Genomic DNA, 12,500 nt, shown 5'->3' on the forward strand with positions numbered 1-12,500 from the left:
TTCAGTAATTTTAACCACTGTTTTACTTTTTTTTTTTTAATTTCAAAGTTCATTTTACGGGCTGGAGAGAGTTCGCTGGGTAAGAGGGCTGCTGTGGAAGCAAGGGGACCTGAGTTTGAATCTCCAGGACCTACATAAAGCCTGAGCACCTCTAGATAGATGCCTGCACCTCCGCGCAGAGGGGACCGGCAGATGGATTCTGGGGGCTTACTGGTCAGCCAGACTAGGCAAAATGCCAAGAATCAGGTTAAGTGTGGAACTGTCTAAGAAACAAGGTGGTGGGCCTGGAGAGACAGAAGCTAAAGAGCACTGGCTGCTTTTCCAGAGGACCCAGATTTGATTCTCAGCCCCCACATGATGGCTCACAGCTGTCCGTCACTCCGGTTGGACTTGATCCAACACTCTCCCCTAGTCTCTCTGGGCACCTGGCACGCAGGCATGCATACGGGGGCAACACACCCATCCATAGCAAATAAAATTATTTTAGAGACAGACATTCATATCCCCCTCTGGCCTCTGTATGTACATCACAGGCACGTGCCCCATATATACATGAACACATACAACACACATATGGTCATTTTAAAAATATTATTCAAATAGAAAACAAATGTTGCAGGTGATTCCATTCAAGAAAGAAGCATTACTTCAGAGCTGAGGTCCACCCAGCCCAGGTGATTTCCTAGGAAACCAAAACCTGCCCAACACAGGGCGGATAGAGCCGGAAATGCCACATGTGCCTTCTTCTTTTCCTGCCCTGGTCTCATGCGCATTCTGGCTTCTGTCCTTGATGGAAGCTTGTAAGAAGAGGGGGACAAACTTGTGAAATGAAGTCATTCAGCCTGCAGTTTTGCTGCAGTCCAGTGAGCTTCAGAGTATCAGTTACGAACGAGTCCAGCACTACACACATACAGTGAGTTATGGCAGACACCAATTAAAGATATCCAAGATCTACCTCTGGTTACTGCCATTATCCCTAAGTCTCCGGAGGTTACATCTTCCCTTGATTTCCAACTTCTTTCTTTCCCAATGAACCAATCCCATCTTTAGACAGAACCCCCAAATGGACAGTTGTATAAATTATGCATTACATAGTTCTACATCCTTGGTTCTCAACCGTCCTAATGCTGCAACCCTTTCAAACAGTTCCTTGTGTCGCGGTGACCGCCAAACATAAAATTATTTCATTGCTACTTCATAACTGTAATTTTGCTATTGATGTGAATCACAATGCAAATATTTGATATTTCCAATGGCGGCCTGGCAAAAGAATCATTTGACTCCCAGAGGGGTTACGACCCACAGGCTGAGGGCCACTGTTTTAGGTGGCACCCTTCACCTTAGAGTCTAAGTTGCAAAGTCACTTTCTAAGAGTTCCAGCAGAGCATCTGAAACTCCCTTGTGGATCTTGTCTTGGCTCAGCAGCCTGGTTCTGACAAGAGAGCTGAAGACTACTTCCTCGTGGTTCTAACTTCTAACCACAAACTCTCCTGTTGATAAACTTCCAATACTCCAGGCCCTTTATGAGAGAGAGCCCCACTGTGTGTTCCAAGGATTGGAGGTCGAATTGTGTTTGGAGGAGTGCTGGCTATTGAAGCCAGGACTTTCTGTGTTCAAGGTAAGTGCTACACCACGCACCTGGATCCGAGCTCTGAACTCACATCTTGAACGCTTGCTCAGAACTTAGAAACATCTACCTACTGAGAAGGCTGCTGAGGTACCATCTCCACCCATCTTGATGCCTGGATCTGGACCCTATGATCCGTCATCCAGCACACCCAGTCTCTGCAAGCTGGACGAAGGCAGATTTTTCTGGTGGTGGCTATATTTACTACCCTGGTTCCACTACACTGCAGCCTCCACACAGTGGTTCTTAACCTGTGGGTCATGACTCCTTTGGAGGTCACATATCAGATATCCTGCATATCAGATATTTACACTAGGCTTCAGAAGGGTAGCAAAATAGCACTTATGAAGAAGTAACAGAAGAATGCTCTGGTTAGGGGGCCACCACAACACGAGGAACTGCATCAAAGGGCTGCATCATTAGGAAGGTTAAGGACCACTGCTCTAAGGCTTGAGTACCCAGTACCTCTCTACCTCTCACTTGGCTCCCTAACTCACTGGGCTTATGATCCTGAATGGACCGTTTGCCCCAGAAGCCTCTGTCTCCTCATGGACAGACTGAAGACCAGGCATGGATTATGGAGAAATAAGTGAGACACCACCAGTTAGCTACTGTTCACTGGTGTCTCGGAGATGTTTAAGCAACAACAGCCACAAAGAGTGCAACTGCTTGAGAGACCACAGAGTGCAGGTGGAGCCTAAACCCAAACACGTAACATCAGAGTCGTCGTCAGAGCCCAGCCACAGAGCTCTTTTCTCTGCCTTGCCCTTCTTGTTGGTCTCACTCCCCTAGATCATGAAGACAGACAGAAGGTTCATGCAGACATACTACACATGACCGAGGAAGCAGGTCAGAAAGTCACTTGAGTTCAGTGGCCACAAACCTCTGGCCCCACAGAACAAACTATGGGAGCAACAGAGCTCTCCCACCCTTCCCAGGAAGTGTAGTTATTTTTATTTAACACAAGTGACTGACTTGTGTTGAATAAACCATGAGTCCAGTTTACTTAGAGGCAGGCATTTTGCAGACTTTGTATCAAAAATGAGCCAGTGATGCCGAGGGAATATCATCATTTCTTTTTGCTAACAACCGATATTGAGCTCCTAAAGCAAAACATAATTTCACAAAACATACCTCTCATTGCATGAGCTCACATCCTTCCATACTCAGACTCTGCTAGTGATGTGAAGGAGTGTGACTTTAAAAATATTACATAATAACATATGCCAAAATTTCAAGGGTCAGCACAGCTCAGTGAGAGCGGTATTTCCCAAAGCATGAGTATAAACTATGGGTAAGAAAGATATACTCAAATGGTGATCAATCGACCCTAGTTATGCATATGCAGATGTATGGATAAGGCTCCAGATTCCACATTGCACCTAATATTAAGAAATCACTATTTTATCAAGTTCTGGTAAGAAACAAAAGAAAGAAAGAAAGAAAGAAAGAAAGAAAGAAAGAAAGAAAGAAAGAAAGAAAGAAAGAAAGAAAGAAGGAAGGAAGGGAAAGAAAGAGGGAGAGAGAAAGAAAGAGAGAAAGAAGAAAGAAGAGAAAGAGAAAGAGAGAAAAAAGAGAGACCTGAAATCATCTAAATGAACACATTGAAATAATCCTTTTGTCCAAATACGTATTTGTATAAGACCAAATTTTTGGTTTCTCGAGACAGGGTTTCTCTGTATAGCCCTGGCTGTCCTGGAACTCACTCTGTAGACCCGACTGGCCTCAAACTCAGAAATCCACCCGCCTCTGCCTCCCAAGTGCTGGGATTAAAGGCGTGCACCACCACTGCCCAGCTAAGACCAAATTTTCAAACTCCTCAAAGTAACACATGGACTCAGACTCCAGGCTGAAACAAGAATGAGATTCCTGATGTCTCTTATGGCCAGCCATTAAAGAGATATACAAAAACAGAAGGCAATACTACCCTTGATATTTTTAGAAGGATTGTAATTACACAAGAGACTCTGTTAATGTGTTATGAGTTTTGTAGTGGTTTGAATATGCTCAGCCCATGGAGTGGCACTTAGGGTGTGGCCCTGTTGGAGTGGGTGTGGCCTTGTTGGAGTAGGTGTGTCACTGTGGGTGTGGGATTTAAGATCCTCATCCTAGCTGCCTGGGAGCCAGTATTCTCTAGAGGCCTTCAGATGAAGATGTAGAACTCTCAGCTCCTCCTGCACCATGCCTGCCTGGATGCTGCCATGTCCCTGCCTTGATGATAATGGACTGAACCTCTGAACCTTTAAGCCGGCCCCAATTTAGAGCTGCCTCGGTCATGGTATCTGTTCACAGCAGTAAAACCCTAAGACAGGTTTATAGTTGTGACTTCTAAGTGAATCAACAAATATGTTCCTGGTTTTTCATCCACACTTCTCCAACACACCACTCTCTGTATCCCATGTGTTACACATGGGTTTGACCTTCCCTCATGTGTGTATTCATGGGGATGCTAGTGTTCCTCCTTCTTAGACATTTTAGTGCAGAGGGAAGGAGTAACGAACTGGTACGGGCCCTGGGAAGTGCTGGTCCCTCTTAGATGATACAACAATTTTGGTTGAGCCTCTTGTCTCCCAAGTCACTACCCTCTGTGCAGCTCTCGGAGCATCATCATCACACAAGCACTAACGTGCCAAGCATCATCGAGGCAACGATCATCAGCAGGCGTGCCGCTGGATGTTCCACAAACACAGTAAACTCGGTGCTTACCCCTATGTCATGGTTACATTGAGAAATGTACTCCATCGGCTCGTGTGTTTAAACATTTGGTCCCCAGCGTTATCTGGTCCCCCATTGGTCACACTCACTGTCTGGGGAGGTTCTAGAACTTTTAGGAGGAACCTTGCTGGAGCAAATGCATCACTAGGGACAGCCCTTTCCTCTCTCTGCTTCCTGTTCCTGATGCCATGGCATGTATTTCCTGGTCTGATGGACTCTATCGCTGTGGAACTGGGTTGCAGGATTTTCCCTGTCCAATTACATTAGAGCAGCAGGAGGCCTGTGGGTGGACAGGGAAAAGGGAGGCGGAACTAAGAGTTGCAGACAGAGTGTGTCTCGGGGGAGAGGAAGAAGGCAAGGTGAGGCAGATGTGAACCAGCATAGCTTTAACCAGCCACAAGTAGTTATGATATCATAAGGTTAGAATAATTGGGATAAAGCTTTTATCATTATCAATTGGTTCTGAAATTTTTGTATTGGCATCTTGTTTTTTTTTTTAAAGATTTATTTATTTATTATATGTAAGTACACTGTAGCTGTCTTCAGACACACCAGAAGAGGACATCAGATCTCATTAAGGGGGGTTGTGAGCCACCATGTGGTTGCTGGGATTTGAACTCATGACCTTCCGAAGAGCAGTCGGTGCTCTTCCCCACTGAGCCATCTCACCAGCCCTGTGTTGGCAACTTGTAAATTGAGAATTTATGGATACATAAATCTGATTGGTTAATTATAAGCTTTAAGAGTTTTGATTCTACCGGGTAAATGGGTGTTATGACGGCTGACTGTGGAGTGGGCAGTCACTATGTGGGCCTAGCAGCAGCAGTCCACCAAACTCGAGAGCTCCGGCACAGAGAGATGGCTGAGTTGAGATCACCTGGCTGGAGCCAACGTGGACTGCCAGTTGCCACCAGTAGGGCAGGAAGCCTGATGGTCCATTTTTAAAATATTTCCTGCAACAGAACTGTATGCTAAGTAAAACTCTTTCTTCCTTGTCACTTTTGGTCATGATATTTTATCACGGTAATAGAAGAGTAAGCAATTCACCCTAGTGCTAAGCTTGCTTGCCCTCTGTATTACCAGGGAAGGGACTACCAATTGTCATCAAACAGTACAAAACTCAAGCCAAAGCCCTGGGATTCATGTGTCTGTCCCTTCCCCTTCATACAACCAATTCTTGAGTCCTTGAGAGTTGGAGGTCTTCCATATCTCTTGTATTCATCACTTTCCCATCTAAGATAAGCCCTTCTGAAGGGTTGCCTGCCATGGCCTTCACATTGGCCTTTTTAGTCCCACATCGCCCTTTTCTTATCTGTCCTTTGTGATGCCTGGGATCAAGCAGACTTCGGGGACTTCAGAAGGGCTTGGGTTGAGTTTTTCATCTCCATTTTACACATTTGGAGACTCTAAATATTAAATGAGCTGTCCGAGTCCAGGATCTGTGTCTTACTGTCCTCATCTCACCTGTGACTACGGAGCAGATCTAAGCTTGCTAAGGAAGCAGGCAGGGCAGTGGGTCTCAGCCAATAGTTTCTCAGACACCCTAGCAGCTCTTCCCCTTCCTGGACCCTTGTCACGGAGCCGTTCCGTTGCCTGGCCCCCACTCCTCCTGACTCCTTTGGCCATGTATGTGATTTCAGCTGCCTGATTGCGTAGCTTCAAGATCAGTTCTGTCTAACTCCATGACCCCAACCTTAGTCCGTGCCTAGACCCCTGACCATACTCTACAAATATCAACTGCAAGAACTAGAAACTTTCACTAAAGCCCAGGCTACACCTTGCATCTAAATGGAAGAGGCACTGGAGAAAACTAGATTTAAGAGCAAGGTGACCCTCTCTCCATGATCCAACCTCCTCTCTGACATCTCTTCCTGGACAATGTGCTTGTCCCAGTGAGAATGGCCTGAAGATGCCCAAGGCAGTTGGCAAGGTTGCTGGCATAAAGTAGAAAACGGTGAAGATACAAGACCTGTTACTTAAAAAAAAAAAAAATGGGAGAGAGGCTTCATCCTTTTGTGGGGGGATTCAGTGGGGGGAAAGAGAAGAAAGGGAGAGGGATGTTCCTAAAATCCCGCTTGGGAGAGCGGCGGATTGTAAGGCTCGGAATCCCACACCAGCCTCTCTCTGTACTTGCTCTGTGGGCTTCTAGGCAGCCCAGGCTGAGGACTTGGCCCTGGATGTCTTTGCGCTGCTTGGAAATCTGCCTTGCTAGCTGCTGTGACCTCACAGGGATTGGGAGAGCTCCAGATCTGGGGGTGGGGGGAGCTCCTGGTAAGCAAACTGTCAGAGACCAAACAATGGCTTTCTCTGTGCGGCCGCCTGTGCACCTGTGCCGGCACAGGGCCCTCTGTGCTTCTTTCTGTCTTGTCTGCACACAGTAATGTCCATACATAGGCAGGACTTATAAATACCCTCCAGAGCGGAAGTGAAACCACCACCCACCAGTTCTCCTTTTCTCTGCTTAGTTGGAGCTCTGCAGCCCAGTGCAGCTGCTACAGAGGCGCACACCCTCCCGCACAGCGGACGGACCTGCTTGTAGTATTCCAGAGTAGGGAGGCCTCTGGCTAACATCCTCCTTGGACGGAGATGGGACACTGACTGTCTAAGGTACTAAACCGACCACTGAGAAACGACAAGCAAAAGAGGAGAGAAAAACGAGGGTGCTGGAGGGAGGAGAAGTAGCCACTCACATTCACAGAGATGGACTGCTGGTCTTGGGGTGGACATTTACCTGTACGTAGAACGTCCTGGAGGTGGTTATGATTTCAAACAGGTTGTCCCTCATTAAGAGATCACTAGGCAAGGAAAGAAAGATATACCATTACGCCAGGCATTGTGAGAACTTTTTTTTTTTCACATTATTTCCTACAGTTTTCACAGTCACCCACTAATACAACTCAAGACTTTGTCCTTCCTGTGGATAAGGAAGTCCAAGGCTCAGAGACTGCAAATGCTACGTCTGTCCAAGGCACTGGAGATCAGAACCCACTGGGCCCAAATGTTCCTCTTCTAAGGAAGCTGACTCGGTGTCTAAAGGCTCCCCGGCCCCGCCCCTGCCCCGCCCCGCCCCTGCCCCGCCCCACCCCCAGCAGCGGCTCCGCCCACAGCTCTGAGTTCCTTGCTCTCTGCCTCACTGCCCTGGCCCAGGGGACAAGGAGCTAAGAAGAGAATCAGAAACTCAAAGTAGGCAACTTTTAAGATTTGCTTCCCAGGAAACTGGTCAACATCCTTAGCCATCAGAGAAATGCAAATTCAAATTATTTTGCGATTTCATCTCACGCCAGTCAGAATGACCCAAAGCAAAAAGATAACAAATGCTGACTAGGGAAAGAGGAGCCCTTACTCACTAAGGGGAGGAGTGTAAATTAATGCCGCCACTATGGAAATCAGTCTGAAGGTTCCTCAAGAAACTAAAAATAAAACCACCATGTGAGCCATCTATACTACTCCTGACATATGACCAAAGGGCTCTACATCCTATCAGGGAGATGCTTGCACTCCCCAGGCAATGACTGCACTACTCACAATAGCAAGGAAACAGTATCAACCTTGAGGTCCATCAGCAGATGAACGGCGTGCAATAGAATGTGTTTATCGGAAAGAAAAAATATAAGTGTTGGCTTAGCGTTTAAGAGTACTTCCTGCTCTCCCAGAGAACCTGAGTTCAATTCCCAGCAACCATGTCAAGAGGCTCACAACCACCTGTAACTCCAGTTCCAGGGGTTTTGACACCCTCTTCTGGATCCACAGGTACCTGCATATGTGTGGAACACACTCACACAGATAGTCCAATACACATAAATTAAAAAAAAAAGAAATAATTTTTAAAAGAAAAAATTATGGAGTTTGCATAAAAATAGATGGAACTGGAAATTATTAAGCAATGTAATTGAGCTAGAGAAAGACTAATCCCACGTGTTTTCTCTCACATGTCAATCCTAGACTTCAATTTGTATACATGAGTAAACATGTATGTGCGGGGAAATAGAAGGTTGTGAAACTAGAAACGGGACCGTGAGGGCTGGCAAGATAGCTCAGCGGGAAAAGGGCCTGGCTAGCTGCCACCTCATCTGACACAGCAGAGGGAAAGAACCAACTCCCACAAGTTGTCTGCAGACCTCCACACCCACACGTGTGCGCCTGCATCCACACATATAGATGATAAATAAATAAGCAAATAATTGACCCAAAAAAAGGTGTTAAGAGGGGGAACTTTGAAGGGGTGGGGGGTATAGAACGGGGATGACTGTGCACAAAGAGTGGGGGGCAAAGGTCAGCAAAAATAAAGTACGTGTGAAACTGGTGTAATGAAACCTATTCCTCTGTATGTTTGTGTAAAATAAATTTAAAAATAGTTTCCTTCAATGCGGGGGGAAAAAAAAAAGATCTGCTTCTGGGGCTAGGGTGTAGCTTAGTGATGGTGTGCCTAACAGCAAATAAACAAAGAAAATAATAAGTTTCAGAGACAGACAGACGAGACCAGGTGTTTGATGGAGATCAGGGATGGGGTATGGGAGGGGCTTGGAGGGAGAAAAGGAAAGGTAGAAATGCTGTAATCAAATTACAGTCTCAAAAAGGAAAGGAAAAGAAAAAAAGAGAAAAAAACAAAAGAAAAGAAGAGAAAAGAAAGGAAAAGAAAAGAAAGAAAAACAGGTTTCAATCTGGGTGTGGGTTTTAGAAGAGAAATCTGGCTTCTACAAGGCAGAGGACAAGGAGCGGGTGGCGCTGACACAACTGCAAAACGGGTCGAAGTTGCTTCTATGTTCAAGGCCAGCTGTGTGCATCCAGTCATTATGGGGACTATATGAGGAGTAAAGACCCAATTACTACCAAGAGAAGCACCTGAGAAGGCAAGACCAGGTGCAGGTAAGACAGCATTCCATGCCAACAGAGAGCTTTGTGCCAGGAAGGGCTGGTCCCAGACAGAAACATCTTATACAAAGAAAACACAGTGGCATGCCCTCTGGGCAGAGGAGGGACATGACTTACAACAAGGTAGGGTACACAGACAGACCTGGCACAAACACCATGGTGAGAAAAGGTCTCTGGGACATGGACTATAAATGTCAGTCCTTCAGTGTAGAATGAAGACAAAAAAGATGCTGACCGAGCTGATCCATAAAGCCATCGAAAGCGGCTCGAACCCCACAGATCACTCAAAATACATCCTGCCAACTCTGACTTCTACTTGCTCAGCTTCTGAGTAGGGACAGCTCTGTTCTGGGCTGGTGCTGAAGAGTCTTATGTCGACTTGACACAAGCTAAAGCCATATGAGAGGAGAGAACCTCAACTGAGAAAATGCCTCCATGAGATTGGGTTTGTAGGTAAGTCTGCGAGGCCTTTTCTTAATTAGTCATTTATGGAGGAGAGCCCAGCCCGTCGTGGGCGAGGCCACCCCTGAGCAGGTGGTCCTAGGTTCTGTAAGAAAGCAGGCTGAGCAAGCCATGATGAATAAGCTAGTAAGCCGAAGCCCCCTATGGCCTCTGCTTCAGCTCCTGCCTCCGGACCCCCGGCCTGTCTGAGTTTCTGTCCTGACTTCCTTCAATAATAAACAGTGACTTGAGAGTGTAAGTAATCCAAATAAGTCTTTTCTTTTCCAGTTGGCCTTTTGGTCATGGTGTCTTAAAGCAGCCATAGGAAACCAACTAACATAAGCAGCTCTAAATGGTTTTATTTATTTATTTATTTATTTATTTATTTATTTATTTATTTTTGGTTTTTCGAGACAAGGTTTCTCTGTGTAGCCCTGGCTGTCCTGGAACTCACTCTGTAGACCAGGCTGGCCTTGAACTCAGAAATCTGCCTCCCAAGTGCTGGGACAGCGCTGCCGCGGCCGCCGCCACCACCACCACCCTGCGAGCTCTAAATGTTTTAACCTTCTAGATTATTCATGCAAAGGCAGGAAGTCCCCGAGTCCACAGAGGAGGTGAAATCAAGCACGGAGGGGCCCCTGCCCCCTTTCCATCTACTGCTCCAGCTGCATGCTGTTTTCAATGTCATCCAGTTCAACAGCCACCATTGCTTACAGTGGCCTTGAATTCCCCCCAAAGGTCCCAGAGAGGCTACACCACCTAAAAGAGCTGAAGGCCACAAAGCCACAGCCTTCCCCATGGACTTCACCTCCCCGACTCCGGTTCAGTGTGACTCGGGTAGAGTTAGAGGAAGGGGGAGTTTTCAAGACTCTCAGGCTGAACGCTACCCTACCTCTCCAGGCTGCCCTCGGATGTCCAAGTGGCCTCCTATCTATGCGGGCCCTCCAGGATCAGGAGCAATTGGGCATCTCTCATGATCCAGTCACACTGAGTTCTGCCCCCTAGAGCCACACTCAGGACAAAGTCTATCTATGGCTACTTTCACAAAAAAGCAAATTATCCCTAGGGGCCTCCCCAGTCTTCTGACCCCACCCCCACCAACTGCTACTTGAAACTCTTAGCACGGCATCTCTGCCCTGCTTCACTGGGTCACATAGTATGTATGCTTATGTAGGGCCTATGCTATGCTTTTGCAGGGGAGCAGGATGCCTACTGTTGATAGATCCCCTTATGACCTACAGAAAGGAGAGATACAAACACACAGTCTAGACAGACTATAAACTCCTGCCCAAACAGATATGCTTGGGGTCTATTAAGATTCACTTCCACAGGCGGCTGAATTTAGGAATGGGGATGGGACATTCTCTTGTCAAGTCCTGGATCATCTTATGCATTGCTCTCAGAAGGTGTCTTTCCTAGTGGAAAGAGGAACAAATTAAAAGTACTTGTTCTGCCTGTCAAAGTGGTAGCAACAGAGATGCTGTGAGTCATCCCTTACGTTAATAGGACATCAAGAACAAGGGAGGAAAGGCCTGAGAATTTAGATAAGGGTAAGTGTGAGGCCAGGGGAAGGGTCAGGCCTGCATCTGAGCCCCATCGGTCCTGACGCCTGACTCTCCTGCCTGAGCGACACCTAAGCACCATTCTTTGCTATCACCAGAAGTTAGCACATAAGCATCACGGGAGCACGAGTAGGAAAATGGGAAGAGGGCACTTTGTCCAGTGTGATCTTAACCCTGCATCAGTTATGAGGCAGCACTAAGTCAGTGGCTCTGTACCCTTCCTAATGCTATGACCCTTTATTCCATGGTTCAGTGACTGCAACCATAAAATTATTTTCACTGCTACTTTGTAAATGTAATTTTGCGGCTGTTAGGAATCATAACATAAATATCTGTGCTTTCTGATGGTCCTAGGCAACCTCTGTGAAAAGGTCATTTGATATCCCCAAAGGGACTGCGACTGTCCATCACATTCCGAGATGATGAACAGGGGCTCTCCTCAAAATGAATACGAAGAGGCAATTACCCAGACTTGACCAGACACTCATGAGTCTTGAGAACATCCTTGAGTGGTATGGTGCGCAGAGGCTCTCGGTCCTAATAGGAAAGATGGAAGATGGGCAAATGAGGCTAGGTACATGACCCAGTGACCCATGTCCGTTCACCAACACCTCTCTCTCAGAGTGTTGGCTAAAACCAACCTGGTTTCAAAATAATTGTTACAGAGAAGCAATCTCCGCAGCAGCTGCTCTGTGGCTCCGCCCCCACAGCAGCTCGGCACACAGACGCTGGCAGCAGTCCAGGGCCTTTTATAATTGCATCATAAAGAGACACAGGTTGGACAGAGATAAGACAAGAAGTGGCTTGGAAGTCTGCATGGGCCTGGCTTCCACTTATGCACGTTCTCTATTACTCAGACCTCTCAGGAGGGACCCGAACCTACTACCTACCTGTTCGCACTTAAAGTAGCAGATGGTAAAGTCATCGAGGGCAAAGAAGCGCCGTTTCCAACTCTTCCGCTGAAATGAAAAATAAGGAACCAAACTGTCAAGGGCAGGTCTCCAGAGCCAGGACTGCCACTGTCACAGAAAATGCCCAGGGACCCTGCACCATGGAAGCTAGAATCCCATCTTCAGCAGGGACAAAAAAAAAAAAACAAAAAAAACAAAAAAAACAGGAACAATGGGAAGTGTGAAGCCAGTGAAAGACCCAGGCCTCTATCTGAACCCTGATCTTCCCAGTGACTTAGCACCTAACACCTGAAGAGTACCTGAGGGCCCTTCTCTGCTGCCACCAGAAGCTACTACTGTGCCGGCTGGTTTTATGTCAACTTGACACAAAAG

At 46.8% G+C, this 12,500-nt stretch overlaps 1 protein-coding gene across 5 annotated transcripts in view; it reads right to left on the reverse strand.

The window, feature by feature from the left end:
* The window catches only part of Plekha2 (pleckstrin homology domain containing A2), a 63,591-nt gene that overhangs the window by 4,621 nt on the left and 46,470 nt on the right, over positions 1-12,500 (reverse strand). For all 5 annotated transcript variants that reach the window (XM_031339337.1, XM_031339339.1, XM_031339336.1 and 2 more), the window contains 3 exons: positions 12,108-12,176; positions 11,684-11,754; positions 7,074-7,137 (listed from right to left, as the gene is read on the reverse strand). In XM_031339337.1, coding sequence (XP_031195197.1) covers positions 7,074-7,137; positions 11,684-11,754; positions 12,108-12,176 — 204 coding nt within the window. The remainder of the gene's footprint in view (positions 1-7,073; positions 7,138-11,683; positions 11,755-12,107; positions 12,177-12,500) is intronic.

This window comes from Mastomys coucha, unplaced genomic scaffold (assembly GCF_008632895.1).
Source record: "Mastomys coucha isolate ucsf_1 unplaced genomic scaffold, UCSF_Mcou_1 pScaffold22, whole genome shotgun sequence".
In the NCBI taxonomy this organism is placed as follows: Eukaryota; Metazoa; Chordata; class Mammalia; order Rodentia; family Muridae; genus Mastomys; species Mastomys coucha.